This window comes from Oryza brachyantha, chromosome 4, assembly GCF_000231095.2.
Source record: "Oryza brachyantha chromosome 4, ObraRS2, whole genome shotgun sequence".
In the NCBI taxonomy this organism is placed as follows: Eukaryota; Viridiplantae; Streptophyta; class Magnoliopsida; order Poales; family Poaceae; genus Oryza; species Oryza brachyantha.
The window spans coordinates 15,534,010-15,549,352 of record NC_023166.2 but is presented as its reverse complement, the minus strand read 5'-3'; the positions used below and the strand labels follow the sequence as shown (position 1 = coordinate 15,549,352).

Genomic DNA, 15,343 nt, shown 5'->3' with positions numbered 1-15,343 from the left:
TAGATATGCAGGGAACTGCAACAGTGTAGCAGGTACGAGCTGCCCTAGATGCCAACGGCAGGTAATTAATGCTAAGTACATGAGGACCCAGCTCTAACGGAAAATTACTGTATTGGTTAATTCTCCATCACGTCAATGAGAACAGTAACTGCACGTTACCCAGCCATAGATATGCTCCTGCAGGGTCCTATACTACTACTCCCGATGATATCTTCCCGCATAACCATCTCCAATGCCCTGCTGGGCGTGCAATGCAACAGGCTGTAATTAACGACCGTAATTTAAAGTCCCCGCACGAAAAAAAAAAAGAGAAACGACCGTAGTTTAATTTTAAGATATGGCGGGTGTCAATGCCGTACAGCCAGAAGTAGTTTGCCATAACCGATGAATCATTTAACCAGTGCCAGTGGCGTATTGTTTGACATAACCAATTAATGATGAAGCGTTTCTACCTTGACCACCAGCTTACAATATTTACCATTACCTACTAGCGGGTAAGTGAAGTAAGCAATGGGCAAATGAGTTACGAGTAACCGCAAGCCCCAGGTAACCCCATGCCCATATGCAAACAATAGTGTTTACAACGTGATTCATGCTATAGTCTCATCCAGGGTTTAGGAATCGTGGAGGTCTTTAAAACCGTCATCTGGCGGAGCACAATTATCGTGTGGTTATCGAGATTTTTTTCGTGCAACGGTAATCAGGTTATCGTGATAATTGGTTTTTTATGGCGGCTTGGGTGGGTGTGCAATACTAAAGTTGAGTGGACAATGACGCCTGAACTCTCGGTGGAAGAAGTACTACCGGTACGGGGGCGATGGCTTTACGGCTTTACGTGGCGGCTTTCATTTGTATGCATGCTGCGGTCAACAGCGCAGTTGGCCGCAACGGTTTGGCGAAAACTGGACACAATCCATCCGTATCGAGAGTTCGGCGCACAGGCACAGACCATGACTACAACCACGGGATTCGACACTGCCACGAGGCGGAAATTATGGCAGATTGGCTGTGAAAACTTGGAGAAACTTTCAGGCATGTCTACCTGATAGGGAAGGGGTTAATGGCGTGCGGCGATACAAAGATGCGTTAGCAGTAGCGGGCTGCCATAAAGAGAACTAGTACTAATCCGCTCGTGGTTCAGCTGGAGTTTCAGGCCCTTTGCATGATTCACACTACTTACGAACTTACAGTTGCCGAAAATACATATTACTTCATGACCCGCTGACCTGCAGATTACTAGAACGACTTTGTATGTAGTAGCTTTTTGAGGAATTAGCCTGTGATTCCTCAAATGTGGTATAGGCTTTAGAGAGACCAACTAGTTTCTGGAATTCTGGCCAGCCTTTGGACTTCTCAGCTCTAAATCACAAATTAGCTTTTGTTGACTGCTTCATACTCTGTACCAGCGTCTCAAAAAAAAGACAAATCGAAGTCCCACCAGCCTCACAAATGAGTGAGAATAAATTGGAATCCACACAATGCCTCAGTTAAAGAGATGGTGTGCTCGATGAATAATAGGTCATCATATTTCCTCTTAAATCTTGGGTGTTGTTTAACTTGCAAGATAAAGACTATGTCTCATGTCAGGCTGTCACAGTATCAGGCTGCAAAAGCCTGCAAAAATGATATGCATTTTGTCCATGATGATGGGTACCTGTTGGATGTATATGTGGCTGCAATACATATACTAGTATAACTGTATAAGTGGACAAAATAAACTTACGGCTTCATCAGCTTCACCTTGGAATACAATCTTTTGGCCATGTTGCATTCCCTTCTCAATACGAACCTCAAGCACCTTTTTTCTCCTGAATAACTTTGCTAGCTATGCAGTTTGTGCACTTATCCCTGTCACTTATAATCTCACCTGATAAAATATAAAACATTTGAAACATAAAAAAGGCTCCAAGGAAATCCCAATTTTGCAGCAAGATATAGCATAACCATTTGATCAAATGTTGCATACCTGGTCCTCTGCATTCAGGACAGGCAATCTGCATATGTTGAATCATGTCTAGTCCAATCTGTCGTGTTATATTCCTCATTCCTACACCATGACAACCGAAACATGTTGCTGGAGCCCCATATTTGGTCCCTTTTCAAAAAGCAGGGAGTAAGATGGAAAAGGTGAAACGCTCAATCAAAACAGATAAAAACATGACAACACTAATTGTGGTGATAAAGCTAGCTGCACCTCAGAAGGGTGAATTAAACTTGGGCTGAAATGGGCCACATAGATGGGCCAAATAGATATTAAGTTTATATCTGTGTATATATCATAGCTGTGTATATATGTAGATTTTCATATAGAAAGTACGTATAAGTTTGTATGTCTAAAGACTGTGCGTATAAAGTTTGTATACTTAAAGTTTATATACCTAAAATATAAGTATATATATACGTATGCATATGTATATGACCAAAACCAATTGTGCGTCTCCGACACGCGCTCACAAGCGTATATTAGAGCTTCCCCAATAGTCCATCTATCACATCCTTCATACTGAAAATAGAGGACGAAGACGAATAATTGAGCTCAAGTAGAACATCCATCCTATCATCTATTTTTGGATGTCATTCATATTTGGAGAGAGAAACTCCGTATTTAGATGTTCTCCCTCCATCCTTCAAAGAGATATGGAGAATGTCATATATGGATAATCTGCTGGAGTACAAAGAGATATGAAGGATGAAACTGTTTTATATGATCATCCAAATGAAGATATGAATGACCAAATGAGCTGTCGGAGATATTCTTAGGCCGACCCAGGTGTCAAATAGTTTTGCCTTTTAGCAAATCCGTTTGAAAAATGTCGGAAGTTCGAGTCGTGCGCTATATAGCTATTTAATTGTTAGCAAAATTAAAAAAAAGAATCAAGTAGTTTCGAAAAAAAGTTGGCAACAAAACTTGGTTTACTGATTTTTCTATTTCTTTTTTTTCTTGCTTTGCTTTAACAGATGTGATAAAAACGATAGTCTCTAGAGTGACCATAGAGAGGATTGGGACATGTGAAGTCGCAACAATGTGAGATAGCAGCGTGCCTGCTGAATGCTTCACTGAATTAATGTCATAATCTTGACTCTAGAGCAGTACTGTAACAATTAGCAAGTGGCCATGCGCCATCGTTGCTAACTTGTTATCATCACAATGTTCTACAATAATCTACTTACGTAGTAGTAATAATGACTTATATACACCTTACATATTCTGCATCGACTTGGAAACAATGTCACATCCAATACAGGCCATGATTCGACACGTTAGAAGGTTCAATATATGTAGGCGGCAAGGTACCATCCTAGGCAATGCTGTTGCTCGTCAGCTTGTCACAGAACAAGAGATCGAAATGCGGAACCAGAAAAAGAATCACGCAACTGTGTCCCTCGTCCATCGAGCGAGAAACATGCAACTTCAGAATTCGTCGCCGCCAGACGGCGACGGCGGCGACGGCGGCGACGAGGGCAGCTGATCAAGATTGTCGTCGAACATGTTCGGCGGCAGGTCGCCGAAGGCGTCGCGGGGCTCGCCCTTGATGGCTTCATGAGCACACTCCATGCCAAAGAACGGCATCATCATCGGAGCAGCCTGCACCATTGGAAGCAGCTCCTGGTAGGCGAGGTCATCCATGGCACCGGCGTCGACGAACCCATTGCCGGCCTCGACACATCTATCTGTCCAGCCAGGGAGCTCGACCAGAGGGTACAGAGGCGGGTCGAATGGCAGCGGTGGCGCCAACTGATGAGCTGCATTGGATGAGCTCGCTTCGCCGTCAGCAGGTGCCAGAAACTGCAGCGGCAGTGCCCCCTCGAAAGCAAAGAACCCAGAGCATGCCTGATCGTACGGGGCTCGTGCGACATTCTGGTGTTCCATGAACGGTGCAGCCTCGCAGTAATGGCAGCCGAACGAATTGCCCTCGAATGAAGCTTGGTCCAGGCAGGCCGGGCCCTGATGAAACTGCAAGAACACAGCAAGTTTTCCATCAAGGAACACAGATTCACAGTTGAGCACAGAAAATGCATAACATAGACGATGATCACCAGCTCTCTGAAGGTACACAAATAGAGTAGAGCTGCAATTTGCAGTTTACATGCATACCGTGGTCGCAGTTGGGGACTCGAGAGAAGATGATGAAGGCGCTTTGCCTTTGCTGCTGTTCTGCTTGTTGGATCTTGCAGGGAGGGGCGCGCGCAGGAGCCTGGCGAGCCGCTTCTGCCGAGTACTCCAGAAGTTCTTTACGTCGTTGTCCGTCCTGCCCTGCAAGTAGGTCGCGATCCTCGCCCACTTGTTCCCGAACTGCGACTGCAACTCGATCACCACCCGCTCTTCCTCCGCAGAGAACTTGCAACCGCTTTTTGAAAGGCGAAAAGAAAAAACTCAAAGGTGGCTTAATCATACAGGAAAATTTTTATCCACTAGTTGATCAAAGATAAGCAGGTAGGAACATTTCAGAGAAAAACAATTCAGTGCAAGTGTGTTACACACACTATCGATCAAAAATAGTACATACTGCATAGATACAGTTTACTAGGACACTAATCACTATCATGTAGTGGGTTTACAAGCAGAATTCACCTAGCCAGTTCAACTTTTTTGCAGGTAAAGACGAAGCATTTCCCTTCATATGCATGATTTGTATTGAACCAGAATATCCAGAGTGAAGCAGCAAGACGATATCAAAAAAGAAAATTAAACAAAAATCACATTACAAGGTTAGAGGAAGCAAGCACTTTTAACATGACTTATGTTACTCTCTACCACTCACTACTACTAGATCAGTGGCGCCATTGCCAGCGAGAACCTAAAACACTGCAATTGATTGCATACTGCAATGCCGCTCTGACTTGCAAACGCACGTAGAACTTGACCAGAAACAAAAAAAATCAAGGACGCGCGCGGGAACTGATCGAGCCGGGGAGGCGAAGAGAGAAAAGGAAATGGTGTTTCGCGCTTACGATTTGAGATTGGGCCTGAGCTTGTTCACCCAGCGGAGGCGGCAGGACTTGCCGGTGCGAGGCAAGAGGCCTTTGGATCGAATGGAGCTCCAGTCCATGGGACCGTGCGCGCGCACGTGCTGCAGCAGCACCTCGTCCTCCTCCGCCGTCCAGGGGCCCTTCCGCACCGCGTCTCCGCCGCCGCCGCCGGCCGCGTCCCTCCTCGCGCTCCTCCGGCGGACGCCACCAGGTGCTCGAGCCATTGCCTCAGCCGCCGCCGCCGCCGCCCCCACGCACGCGAACGCGAGCGCAGGGCAGTGTGTTGTTCTTATGCGAGAGCGATGAATGACGATGCTTCGTGCTTCCTCTCTGTGGGTGTCTCTGCAACCGGCGTAGTGGTGCGCGTGGCGCGACGGGGAGCGTCCTGCGGGGATCGGACGCCCGGGTTTGATTCGCGAGGGGGCGCACGAGCACGAAATCGCAATTCGCAAGCAACCGCCTCGCCACCACCACCACCACCACGAACGCCGAATTCCACGGGCCTCGTGCCCTCGTGCACAAAGGGAGGAGAGGCTCTTTCTCGTTGGAACCGTCGTTTCGCTTGCTGCCGCCGCCATCAGATTAGCTCATGGGAGACGAGAGCAAACAAGCTCTGGTTTTTGGCTATGAAGTGTGAACTTTTGCAACAAAGTATCGAGGCGATTATTGCTTTTCCATTCCAGTAATCCAGTTCAAAACAGACGGGGCATTTCAACATTTGAGAATTTGGGACTCGGATTTGAAGCCAAAAACTAAGCAAAAATCTAGAGCACATACAATGCTTGGATCCATCAATACAGTGGAACACGCACTCGCGGCGTGCTGGCCTCATGAGTCTCCTCCCTCCACTCGGCGAGGAGGAGCTCCCATCCACCTCCGGATGCTCGCGCCCGCGACCTTCATCTCGTCCACCTGCGATGCGATTACACAAACAACATCACTGCGAATTTAGTACCCCCCACCACGATGGTACAACTCGTCGCCTCTGGGATGGGATCTTTCGGGGGGGGGGGGGGGCTCGTCTTACCGATCCGACTCCCGCCGCGAGCACTCCTGCGGTGACGGCGGTGGCGCCGGCGCCGACAAAGAGGGTCGCGATGGCGAACGCCTTGAACGGCATCGCGAACGCCGTTCCGCCCCTGCCTCCCCGGAACCACGCCACTCCCGCCGCCACCTGCGCCGCGCTTGCCCCCGCCCACCACGGCCACCTCTCCGCCTCCTCCCCGCGGCCGCCGCCGTCATCCATCTCCGCCGCCACTAGGGCATTTGCGGGGTGAGTAAACAACCTAAACAGCATGAAATCTCACTGACATGTGGAGCCCATGTGGGAGGAGGAACAAGTCAGGCAGGGCACTGACATGTGGGGCAGCACACCCAGATCCGCACTATAATATTGGACTCGCGGAGCTCACTGCTGCAAAGCCGCCGCAAAATCGCAGCTTCCATGGGAGCTACGCCAAATCGAAGGTCAAGGAGGAGCTACGCGCGGCTTCTCCTAGGGCTCCTACTGCTACGGTTTGGTGGGTGCTTGGTGAGTGTTGATTCGATTTGGTTCGGTCTTGTGCTATTTGGATTTGGGATGTGGGTGGTGATTGATGGGGTTTTTGGGGGTCGGGGGAATTGGCTAGGAAGCGGCTGATCATGGCGGGCGCGCGGAGGAAGGAGGAGGGGTGTTTCCGGTGGTGGTGAGCACTTGGCCTTTCCGGGAGGCGGTCAGGGCGGCATGGGAAGTGGTGTCGGCCAGTGGCGCAGCTGGTTCGGCCGTGGATGCCGTCGTCGCCGGCTGCTCCGCCTGCGAGGTGCTCCGCTGCGATGGCACAGGTCAGCTGGTCATTACCACTTCGTGCAGGCGGGTTTGGCTTTGCTTGAGCTGGGGTGTGGACTGGTGGCGGCAGTAGTGGCATACTGGCATAGCCATGATTGGAGCTCACCGAGCTGGTGAGCTTAACTGGGAACACTGGTGTTGCAATGTGTTCAGTGCTGATATCGTATTGGCTGGGTCAATTCAAAAACTGTGTTAACAAATTTTAAGAAGAGCTTCGTTTCCCCCCAATGAGGAATTACACCCCTGACTTCCATTAGATAAACCATGTTTGACGGATAAGAAACAATTCTGATGAACAGCAATTTGTAGGCAACAGACAGAAGATGTGTAATCAAGGTTGAAACATGTAACATCAATCTCACCCAACTACCAAAGTCACCCTCTTACAATATTTTTCTCGTCTTACATAATGAAGACAATATTATGTGTAGTTCCTGTTATCTTGCACATGATTATTTGCAGTGAAATGGTATTATACATGATAAATACTATGTAGTCTTTTTTCGCTTTTGAATAAAATATGGAACTGAGGGTTCCCCCATCTCTTTCTAAGAATACTTCTAGTTCGTCCTACTGTTCAGTGTTCTAAATCCCTTAATACTTGCAAAACCTCTTTTGGTTTAACTCCTTGGACCTTACAGCTTAACAATTTGGTTACTTTCAGTGTGATTCTGATTCATGAAGCAACTATAGCACTGGTATAAAATGGTTTACACATCGTGCAGTTGGCCCAGGCGGAAGCCCAGATGAGAATGGTGAAACTACATTAGATGCTCTTATCATGGATGGGGTAACAGCTATTTTAGATACTCATGCCATAGCCCATAGAATGTTTTTCTGTTTATGTTGCACACTTTTGGTGTATAACATGTCGCATTCTTTTTGCTTAAGAAAACTGGCAGACCACAATGGAAATTGGAGCTGTCGCTGCCATGAGATACATAAAGGATGGAATCAAGGCGGCAAAGTTGGTTATGGACCATACTGAACATACTCTTCTTGTTGGGGAGAAGGCAACATCCTTTGCAATTTCAATGGGACTTGCAGGGCCAGCTGACCTGAGCTCACCAGAGTCTATCGAGAAATGGACAATTTGGAGACAGAACCATTGTCAACCCAACTTTTGGAAAAATGTTGTTCCTGCTGGTAACTGTGGCCCATACCATCCTATTGACGTACCATCAGGGGAGTCTAAGGCCTCTGTCAAACATGTGCTAAAACGGACACAGGGGGAGATTTGTCAAGGATTGTTTGAACATGATAATTTTCTGGAGCCAGTGAACCCCCATCTAAAATCCATTAATCGCCACAACCATGATACAATCTCTATGGCTGTGATTGACAAGGTATATACCTCATCCAAAATAAATTGACTTTCTGTTCATGGGAAACTAACAACAGTGACTTTGTCAAGATGGGCCATGTATCAGTTGGTACATCGACAAATGGTGCTACATTCAAAGTTCCAGGAAGGTTAGCCTTTTTGCTGCTTTTGGTGTTTTTGTGTTACCAATAACCATGACCCCTTTTATATTTATTTAAGTTTATCTCTCTTTTTTTCTGCTTTTGAGTAGTTTCGTTTTATGATTTATCATGTCACAATTTTTATTAAGCAGTCACTACTTTAATTTGAATACTCTGGCATAATATATTTTTATCATCTAATTCGATTTTTCATCGTTAATGAAAAGACTTACAACTCCAACAGTGAAATAGATTTCCTTAGTATTTTTATGCTATATTGATATATGTAAAAGTCACTGGTGAATGCTGTGGGTAATCTTTGGCATACCTGCATAAAAAATAAAAAAAGTCTAATGTATAGCCAGAAATTTCATTGCCTTCTTAATGATGGGGTTTATATGCCTGACTAACAGGTCTACTCTTTTCTCCTGGCATTGTGACTAGACCAAGTTTATGTCCAACCATATTTATGTACCGAACACTGGGTTACAAAATGAATTCAATAGCAAGTATGACTTTTAGCACTGATGGAATTGCTATTTGATCATTTGGTTCCAGGGTAGGTGATGCACCAATACCAGGATCTTCTGCATATGCTGATGATGAAGTTGGTGCATGTGGAGCAACTGGTGATGGTGATATTATGATGCGCTTCCTTCCATGGTAATGGAAAAATAAAATAATATTACGGAGTACACATTTGGGCACCTCTAAAAGTTTCTTCCTTGAAAGAAGTGTGCTTGCCGTGAGCTTAGAAACTAGACTATAACTTCAGTGATCACTAGCAAATTATTTCATTTTTTTTTGTATGAGATATACCTAACCTTTTTTTGTTCTCTACGATATCAGTGGATTTTTTTGCATCCTAGGGTATGATGATATTATTGTTATTCAACTATCACAATCTTTTCCCATCCTGATCTAAAGATTGGCCCTTGCATCATGGATGTAGTCTGACGATAGTATTTTTATTGATAGACTGAGTTCTGATGGTCTCATGCTCCATTTAATCTTCTTATATAATTTTGGTGCAGTTACCAGGTCATAGAGAGCATGCGACAAGGGATGGAGCCTCGGAATGCTGCCATGGATGCTATCTTAAGAATTGCCCGCAAGTACCCGGATTTTGTTGGTGCTGTATTTGCAATCAACAAGAAAGGAGTGCATGCCGGGGCATGCCATGGATGGACATTCCAGTATTCTCTCAGGAATTCTAGCATGCAGGATGTGGAGGTCATCACTGTAGCACCTTAACGTGGGCTTATTATAAAAGAGATATGGCGCATCGCCAACACAGCATTTTTCGAATTGGGGATACCCCATTTCCATTCACCACCAAGTCATGTTTCTCATAATCCAGAATTTTCTTCATCCACTCCTAACGCAGCAAATGGTCCTTGTATACACAGATTGGATACTCAATTCATTCTTAAATCTTAATGACCTCGTCCGACTCTTGTTTAAGAGAAATTTGAATTACATGTGATCAACTTTTCTTGCAACAATCTGTTCAAGTAATACCATGCACTCGAGTCGCCTTCAAAGTAGGGAAGCCCGTCTATCTGGTATTGCAGGCTTGTAGTTTTCAAAATTCTCTAGAGTTTGTTGCCTCCTTTGTTGCTTTTGCTTGGTCCTCCTACCTCCTGTTTCTCTCGTTTATTTTCATTATCATCATGTCTGCTTAGTACTCTGTACTCCCAATGTCAAATGTTAAGGCTATGTTTAGTTCCTAAAATTTTTTTCTAAAAATATTATATCGAATCTTTGAATACCTAAATAAAGTGTTAAATATATATGAATATTAAAACTAATTACACTGTTACGAGGACTCGTTTATTTTCATTCTGATCGTGTCTGCCTAGTACTCTGTACTCCCAATGTCAAATGTTAAGGCCCTGTTTAGTTTTAAAATCTTTTTCTAAAAACATTCCATCGAATCTTTGAACACTTAAATAAAGCATTAAATATACATGAACATTAAAACTAATTACACAGTTATGAGAAAAATCGTGAGACGAATCTTTTGAGCCTAATTAGTATATGATTAATCATAAGTGCTACAGTACCAACATGTTCTAATGATAGATTAATTAGACTTAAAAGATTCGTCTCACGGTTTCCAGGCGAAATCTGAAATTTATTTTGTAATTAGACTACGTTTAATACTTTAAATGTGTAACCTTACGCGATAATGTGACCTCTCCTTCAAAAATTTTTGACATCTAAACACCCCCTTAGTCATACAAGAGAATGGATTGTAAAGTTAGGATATTCTTTTGATACATTAAATTATTGATGTTTCTAACAATCATCATATCGCTCTTATAATTCTTGCATATTCAAAGCCGACTATAAATTGCAAGCTTAGCAATCTAGCATATTGTCAGCGACTGAGAAAGCCAATTAATTCGGCAAGCTTTGGGTATTACTGAAGATCGTGCGCTCATGTCAGGTTGCAAGAGGATTCGTTGGGATTTTTTTTTTTGTGGTTAACACTCAACCACAAAAGCAAGAGAAGAGAACAGAGTACAATGTTCTTCGAGTAAACATTTTTTTTTGCTAGTTTAAAGAAGTTGAAAATAACTCGTCACGTCCACTCTTAGAAAAAAACACATTAAATAAAAAAACGAATTGTTGGATCGAAATAAGTTACATGGTGATTGTTTGAGCTTTTTACGAAAAAACCAGATGGTGTATTTGCAATCGAAAAATAATTTTTAAATAAAAAATTTATATATGTGTTCCTAGTGATCTAAAAGTCAATGTTGAAAATAAACTTCAGTGAAAAAACCCTTGAAACAACTTTAAATTTAAAGTTGAAATTTAAATTTTGGCTTATAATCATAAGCAGAAGCGAAAATGTATGGATATAAATTATGATGTTAAAAAATGATCAATAAAGTTTATATAAATTATAATTGCATTTATAAATATAAGCAAAAGATATATTTCAAATCTAATTATACTTTTAAATTCTAGCTTCACAATTTTTATAGATAAATTCACATGTTGTGATAAAGATACTTCTCGACAAGGAGAGCTACCCTGTTGGATAAGAATTTCCACGGAAATAAATAAATGCAAAAGGTACTCGTATGACTAGCCTACTACAGGATGCCATCGCACAATCATTGTGATGTGATAAGTCATGACAATGTCAATGGGCCTACGGAAATAATTATAGTAGACGCTACGGAAATAATTAGAGGAAACAGTAAATTAAGTGATTTTTTTTGTCAGAAAAGTTTAGATGCAAGCAACCCTCCTGCTACTTGCTTTGCGAGTTGCGAGGGAAGCAGCAACGCTGCAAAGAAAAGGCGCACTCTAGCAAGCAAATTAACCAGGCCTTGGCCTTGCGGAGGAGAGGCAAGAGAGCAAGGGAATCAAGCAGCCGCCGCTAGCCAGCATGCTGATACTCGAGCTGGGGATCTGGGTCATCCCAATGACGCTCGTCGTCGTGCCGTGCCGGCGGCTGGTCCTCCTGGTCGCCAAGCTGCAGCAGCTGGAGGAATGCATCACGACGCGGCGGGGGCAGCTGCTGTCGCCGGAGAGATGGAGCCGCGTAGCGATGCTGCACACCGTCAGCCTCATGGTGTGAAGGTGGCGCACGCGCGTGCTCCGACCAGCGGCGGCGGCGCGCGTGCCTTCTGTGCTGGAGGCGCGTTAAGGTGAAAATTCGCTAGTCCTTGCTTCCTAGGACAGCATTTCGTCTGTCTCCGCCGGTTTCTGCTTGTACTTTCTGATTCACAGTCGAAGTGTATGAGGTGTAAAACGTACCTCCTCGTCCGTTATAAAATAAGTTTATTTTTTAGTTTTCGATACAACATATGTCTCTTTGTTTTGTTTGGAATTTGTTGTGACTAATATTTTTATTACTGTTAAATAATAAAATACGAATGCTATTTTACACGTGACTAATTTTTTTAAGTTTTTCTAAAAATTTTTAAATAAAACGAATAGTTAAACGTTGTCAAAAATCGAAAAATGAAGTTTTTGTGAGAGAGGTAGTACTACGTAGTTAACTTTTGTCCCACACAAAAAACTCATCAGCACGCCTAGAGTGACGGAGCCCACGAATAAAATTTCAAGAGAAAGGAAGTTTTTATCTGTCTCAAATGATTATATCAAGGTGTCACTCAAAAAGTATATAAAGATGCGTTTAAATTTATTATTATCCATATAAATCTAGCAAATAATAAATAGTCTTACATTTTAAAACAGAGTTAGTACTCGCCTTTGTGATATGGGCCTTTTTACCTTCTTCACCAAGAGGCCTAAATAGTTCATGGCTTGGTTTTTCTGCCCAACCTCAATAATGTGTGTAGTTTTAATTAATTTGTAAGAAGAGATATGCCTGGTATAAATCCATTTTAGGTCCCTCAGCTATAGGGTCAAGTTTTATTCGTGTCTCCTAACCACAAAACTAGATATAGAATATATTTTAAAATAATAAATTGAGCTCTTTGTAGTATCTACAACAGTTTTGATTGATGGGTGCCTATCTGGCTAGGTGACTTGTTCTTAAACCACGTGGCCTTTCATGAATCATGACTCTAGAAAAAGTAAAAATACTAATAGAACCACATATGAGTGGGTGTCTAATTAGTAAAAGTTATAGTGGCACATACAAGTCTCATGAAAAAACTATGGAACTAGGGTCGCGTTCAAGAGGAGTTTGGATGGGGGTTAGTTATCTGGCGTGAAGAACGTAGTAATAGATTATTACATGATTAATTAATTATTAATTATAAAAAATATAAAATAGATTAATATGATTTTTAAAACAACTTTCCTATAGAAAATTTTCACAAAAAATACACCGTTTAGTAGTTCAGGAAACATACACACAGAAAACGAGAGAATCTAGAATAAGTTAACTCTGAGCAGCAGAACGCGGTCTAGATGTCATCCTCTGTCTTCTCCCCTCTTCTCTTCTCCTCTCTTCTCTCCCTCCCCCATCCTCTATCTCTTTTGCACATATCTCCCGACAAAAAGAGAGGCCAATGGCAAGGGATGAGGAACAAGGGTGCTATCAGAGGAGAGGTTGTTGTCATCAAGCTGTCAGCTTCACTAATATCATGGCGAGGCAAGACCTCATCTGGGACACAACCACCTCCCTTGATGACGTTGGCAAGGACTACACATCCTGATGGAGACAAGGTGGGCATTGTTAGCCTCTCAGATTTCCTTCCCACTTGGTCGATGAAGGAGCAATGGCGATGAGCGGAGATGAGAAGGGACACGACAGTACCTAGCTGTGGAGTTTGTGAAGCTGACGACCTAAATAAATCATTGTATTTAGAAGCGATCACCATCTTAGGTCATGTTATAATCTAGGAGCAACTAGACTCTAGCGAAGTGAGGAATAGATCTAGCTATTGGAGGTTATAGACGAGGTCGGCATGCGGTCTAGTTGGCGTCTATGATGACTTGTAATGTGGAATTAGCTCGTAGCACATGCTAGGGAGGGTGGGCGCTGAATCCACCACTCCCCTGGCGCTATGTTGTCCGACATGAGACTATGAGAGAGACCATGGTAAATAGAGCGAACCAATTGACATGTGGGGCCATTAATTTTGTTACTTTTGTCTAATTAGCACGTTGGTTTCTATTGAGGTTTTTTTTAATTATTTTGAGTCCCTAAAAGCTTTAGATAGACACTATATGGAACAAAGACTAAGTTAAAACGCTGTATAGGTGCAACGTAGGAGAAAGGCCGAGGTATATGATTTCACTAGTTTTAATAATTCGAGCATAGCTGACAGACGCAAACTGGAACCATTTTCCTTTGTCTTCTCCTTCGAGAAGGAGAGGCCCAATTTGTTGTTGGATTCGAAAGGCTTTCCGCGGAAGCTGGTCTCGCTAGACTACCGGGTCTCCGTGATAAGGCCGTGACTTGGGCCACTGCTGCCCTCCTCTCATCGATCTGGCATGGTCACTACAAGGCTCGAGTTGCGGCCTTGTTCGCTACGCTCGACAGATTTGGCCGATCCCACACAGCCCACGACACATACCTACAGCAGTCGGCATATGCCGGGGCGGAGCGCGCCCGACGCCGTGCCGGCGCCGCGTACCACCACCACTGCCGCGACACGCTCACGTCAACGAGCTTCCCAACAGTGGCCATGATGTCTCCCCTCCCCGGCCTCAGGTGAGAGGTAGGCACTGCTGCATGGCAGGCAGGCTTGGAACAGCATCATGCCAGTGAAACTTCGTCGCGCGCCAGCCGCCAGGAGGTGGCTCTAGCTCTGCACGCACAGGGCGATCCGAGCGCGTGACTGCGCGCGCGTGAGAGAGCCCCCCCGGAAACGCGCGGCCACCGAGCGAGCGCGCGTGGTCGACGGGGCCGGCACCGCGCACGGGGCGTCTACTCGGAGACGTTCGTCGGCAATGATCATCCACACCGTGCCTGCCATGATGAAGCGGTGGGCAGACGGATGATGGCGGGGCAGGGGGGGCGCTGATATAGGCACACATGTCCGGACGATATGGCTCGCCTCCCGTTCAGGATTATCGACTGATAGGACTCGGTTCTTTCACTTATGGCGAGACAGGTGCTGCTGCTATCTAGCTTATTGCCTGCGAGGTCATCATCCGGTTCCTTGCAAATCAAGCTACTCTGCCCAGCTCTCGGATGCAAATGTTTTTTTCGCCAGGGTATGAATGCCTCAGGTGATGATCATAAGATCTTCCCCTTCACCATCTACTCAGTCCAGACTTCGGTGTTATCCTTGAGTGCGAAATTTATGGCGCTGCGGAAGCCATGCATGATCGATCGAGCTGTAGCATTATTCACTCTTCGTGTAGTCACTAATCAGGCATGCATGACTGGTTATCCACCAGCTGGTTTATATGTGAATGGCTACAAGCTCACGATATGATTCTGACGTTGAAGGGGCGCATCATCTCGATCTGCTGCCGTTCCATCACCGCTATCTGCTTGCCAATAAGGGGTCAAGCCCATCTTGCAGTTTCAGTTCTCTTTCTCTGTCTGTCTCTCTCTCTCTCTTTTCTTTGAAAGATATAAAGCTTCTGTTTTATTTGCGCTTGTGCAGAGCATCGTACGGCAATCCTTGCGCTTAC

General features: G+C 44.5%; 3 protein-coding genes across 3 annotated transcripts; 1 reads left to right on the top strand and 2 right to left on the bottom strand.

Moving 5' to 3' along the window:
- Positions 1 to 2,945: 2,945 nt before the first annotated feature.
- LOC102701723 (probable transcription factor MYB58) lies at positions 2,946 to 5,549 on the bottom strand. Its single transcript, XM_015836712.2, has 3 exons — positions 4,954 to 5,549; positions 4,097 to 4,349; positions 2,946 to 3,955 (listed from the first exon to the last, which is right to left on the bottom strand). The coding sequence occupies exons 1-3, from the start codon at positions 5,547 to 5,549 to the stop codon at positions 3,413 to 3,415; spliced, it is 1,392 nt and encodes a 463-aa protein (XP_015692198.1). The 3' UTR covers positions 2,946 to 3,412.
- A 50-nt stretch (positions 5,550 to 5,599) lies between these two features.
- On the bottom strand, positions 5,600 to 6,332 carry LOC107304135. The gene is made up of 2 exons (XM_040523102.1): positions 5,999 to 6,332; positions 5,600 to 5,883 (listed from the first exon to the last, which is right to left on the bottom strand). Exons 1-2 carry the CDS (start codon positions 6,266 to 6,268, stop codon positions 5,800 to 5,802), a joined length of 354 nt encoding a protein of 117 aa, XP_040379036.1. The 5' UTR covers positions 6,269 to 6,332; the 3' UTR covers positions 5,600 to 5,799.
- Positions 6,333 to 6,376: 44 nt separating this feature from the next.
- LOC102701445 (probable isoaspartyl peptidase/L-asparaginase 3) lies at positions 6,377 to 9,967 on the top strand. The gene is made up of 7 exons (XM_015836713.2): positions 6,377 to 6,502; positions 6,600 to 6,792; positions 7,522 to 7,586; positions 7,699 to 8,142; positions 8,211 to 8,269; positions 8,819 to 8,923; positions 9,295 to 9,967. The coding sequence occupies exons 1-7, from the start codon at positions 6,416 to 6,418 to the stop codon at positions 9,512 to 9,514; spliced, it is 1,173 nt and encodes a 390-aa protein (XP_015692199.1). The 5' UTR covers positions 6,377 to 6,415; the 3' UTR covers positions 9,515 to 9,967.
- Positions 9,968 to 15,343: the final 5,376 nt, after the last annotated feature.

Bases quoted from the DNA above. Each gene is read 5' to 3' on its own strand.
- LOC102701445 (XM_015836713.2), top strand. From the start codon at position 6,416: ATGGGAGCTACGCCAAATCGAAGGTCAAGGAGGAGCTACGCGCGGCTT. The intron at 8,143-8,210 runs GTATATACCTCA...GACTTTGTCAAG, and splicing joins CTATGGCTGTGATTGACAAG to ATGGGCCATGTATCAGTTGG. The intron at 8,924-9,294 runs GTAATGGAAAAA...ATTTTGGTGCAG, and splicing joins ATGATGCGCTTCCTTCCATG to TTACCAGGTCATAGAGAGCA.
- LOC102701723 (XM_015836712.2), bottom strand. From the start codon at position 5,549: ATGGCGGCGGCAGCAAGCGAAACGACGGTTCCAACGAGAAAGAGCCTC. The intron at 4,350-4,953 runs GTAAGCGCGAAA...CCTTTCAAAAAG, and splicing joins CTCAGGCCCAATCTCAAATC to CGGTTGCAAGTTCTCTGCGG. The intron at 3,956-4,096 runs GTATGCATGTAA...GTGTTCTTGCAG, and splicing joins AGTCCCCAACTGCGACCACG to TTTCATCAGGGCCCGGCCTG.
- LOC107304135 (XM_040523102.1), bottom strand. From the start codon at position 6,268: ATGCTGTTTAGGTTGTTTACTCACCCCGCAAATGCCCTAGTGGCGGCG. The intron at 5,884-5,998 runs GTAAGACGAGCC...ATCGCATCGCAG, and splicing joins TCGCGGCGGGAGTCGGATCG to GTGGACGAGATGAAGGTCGC.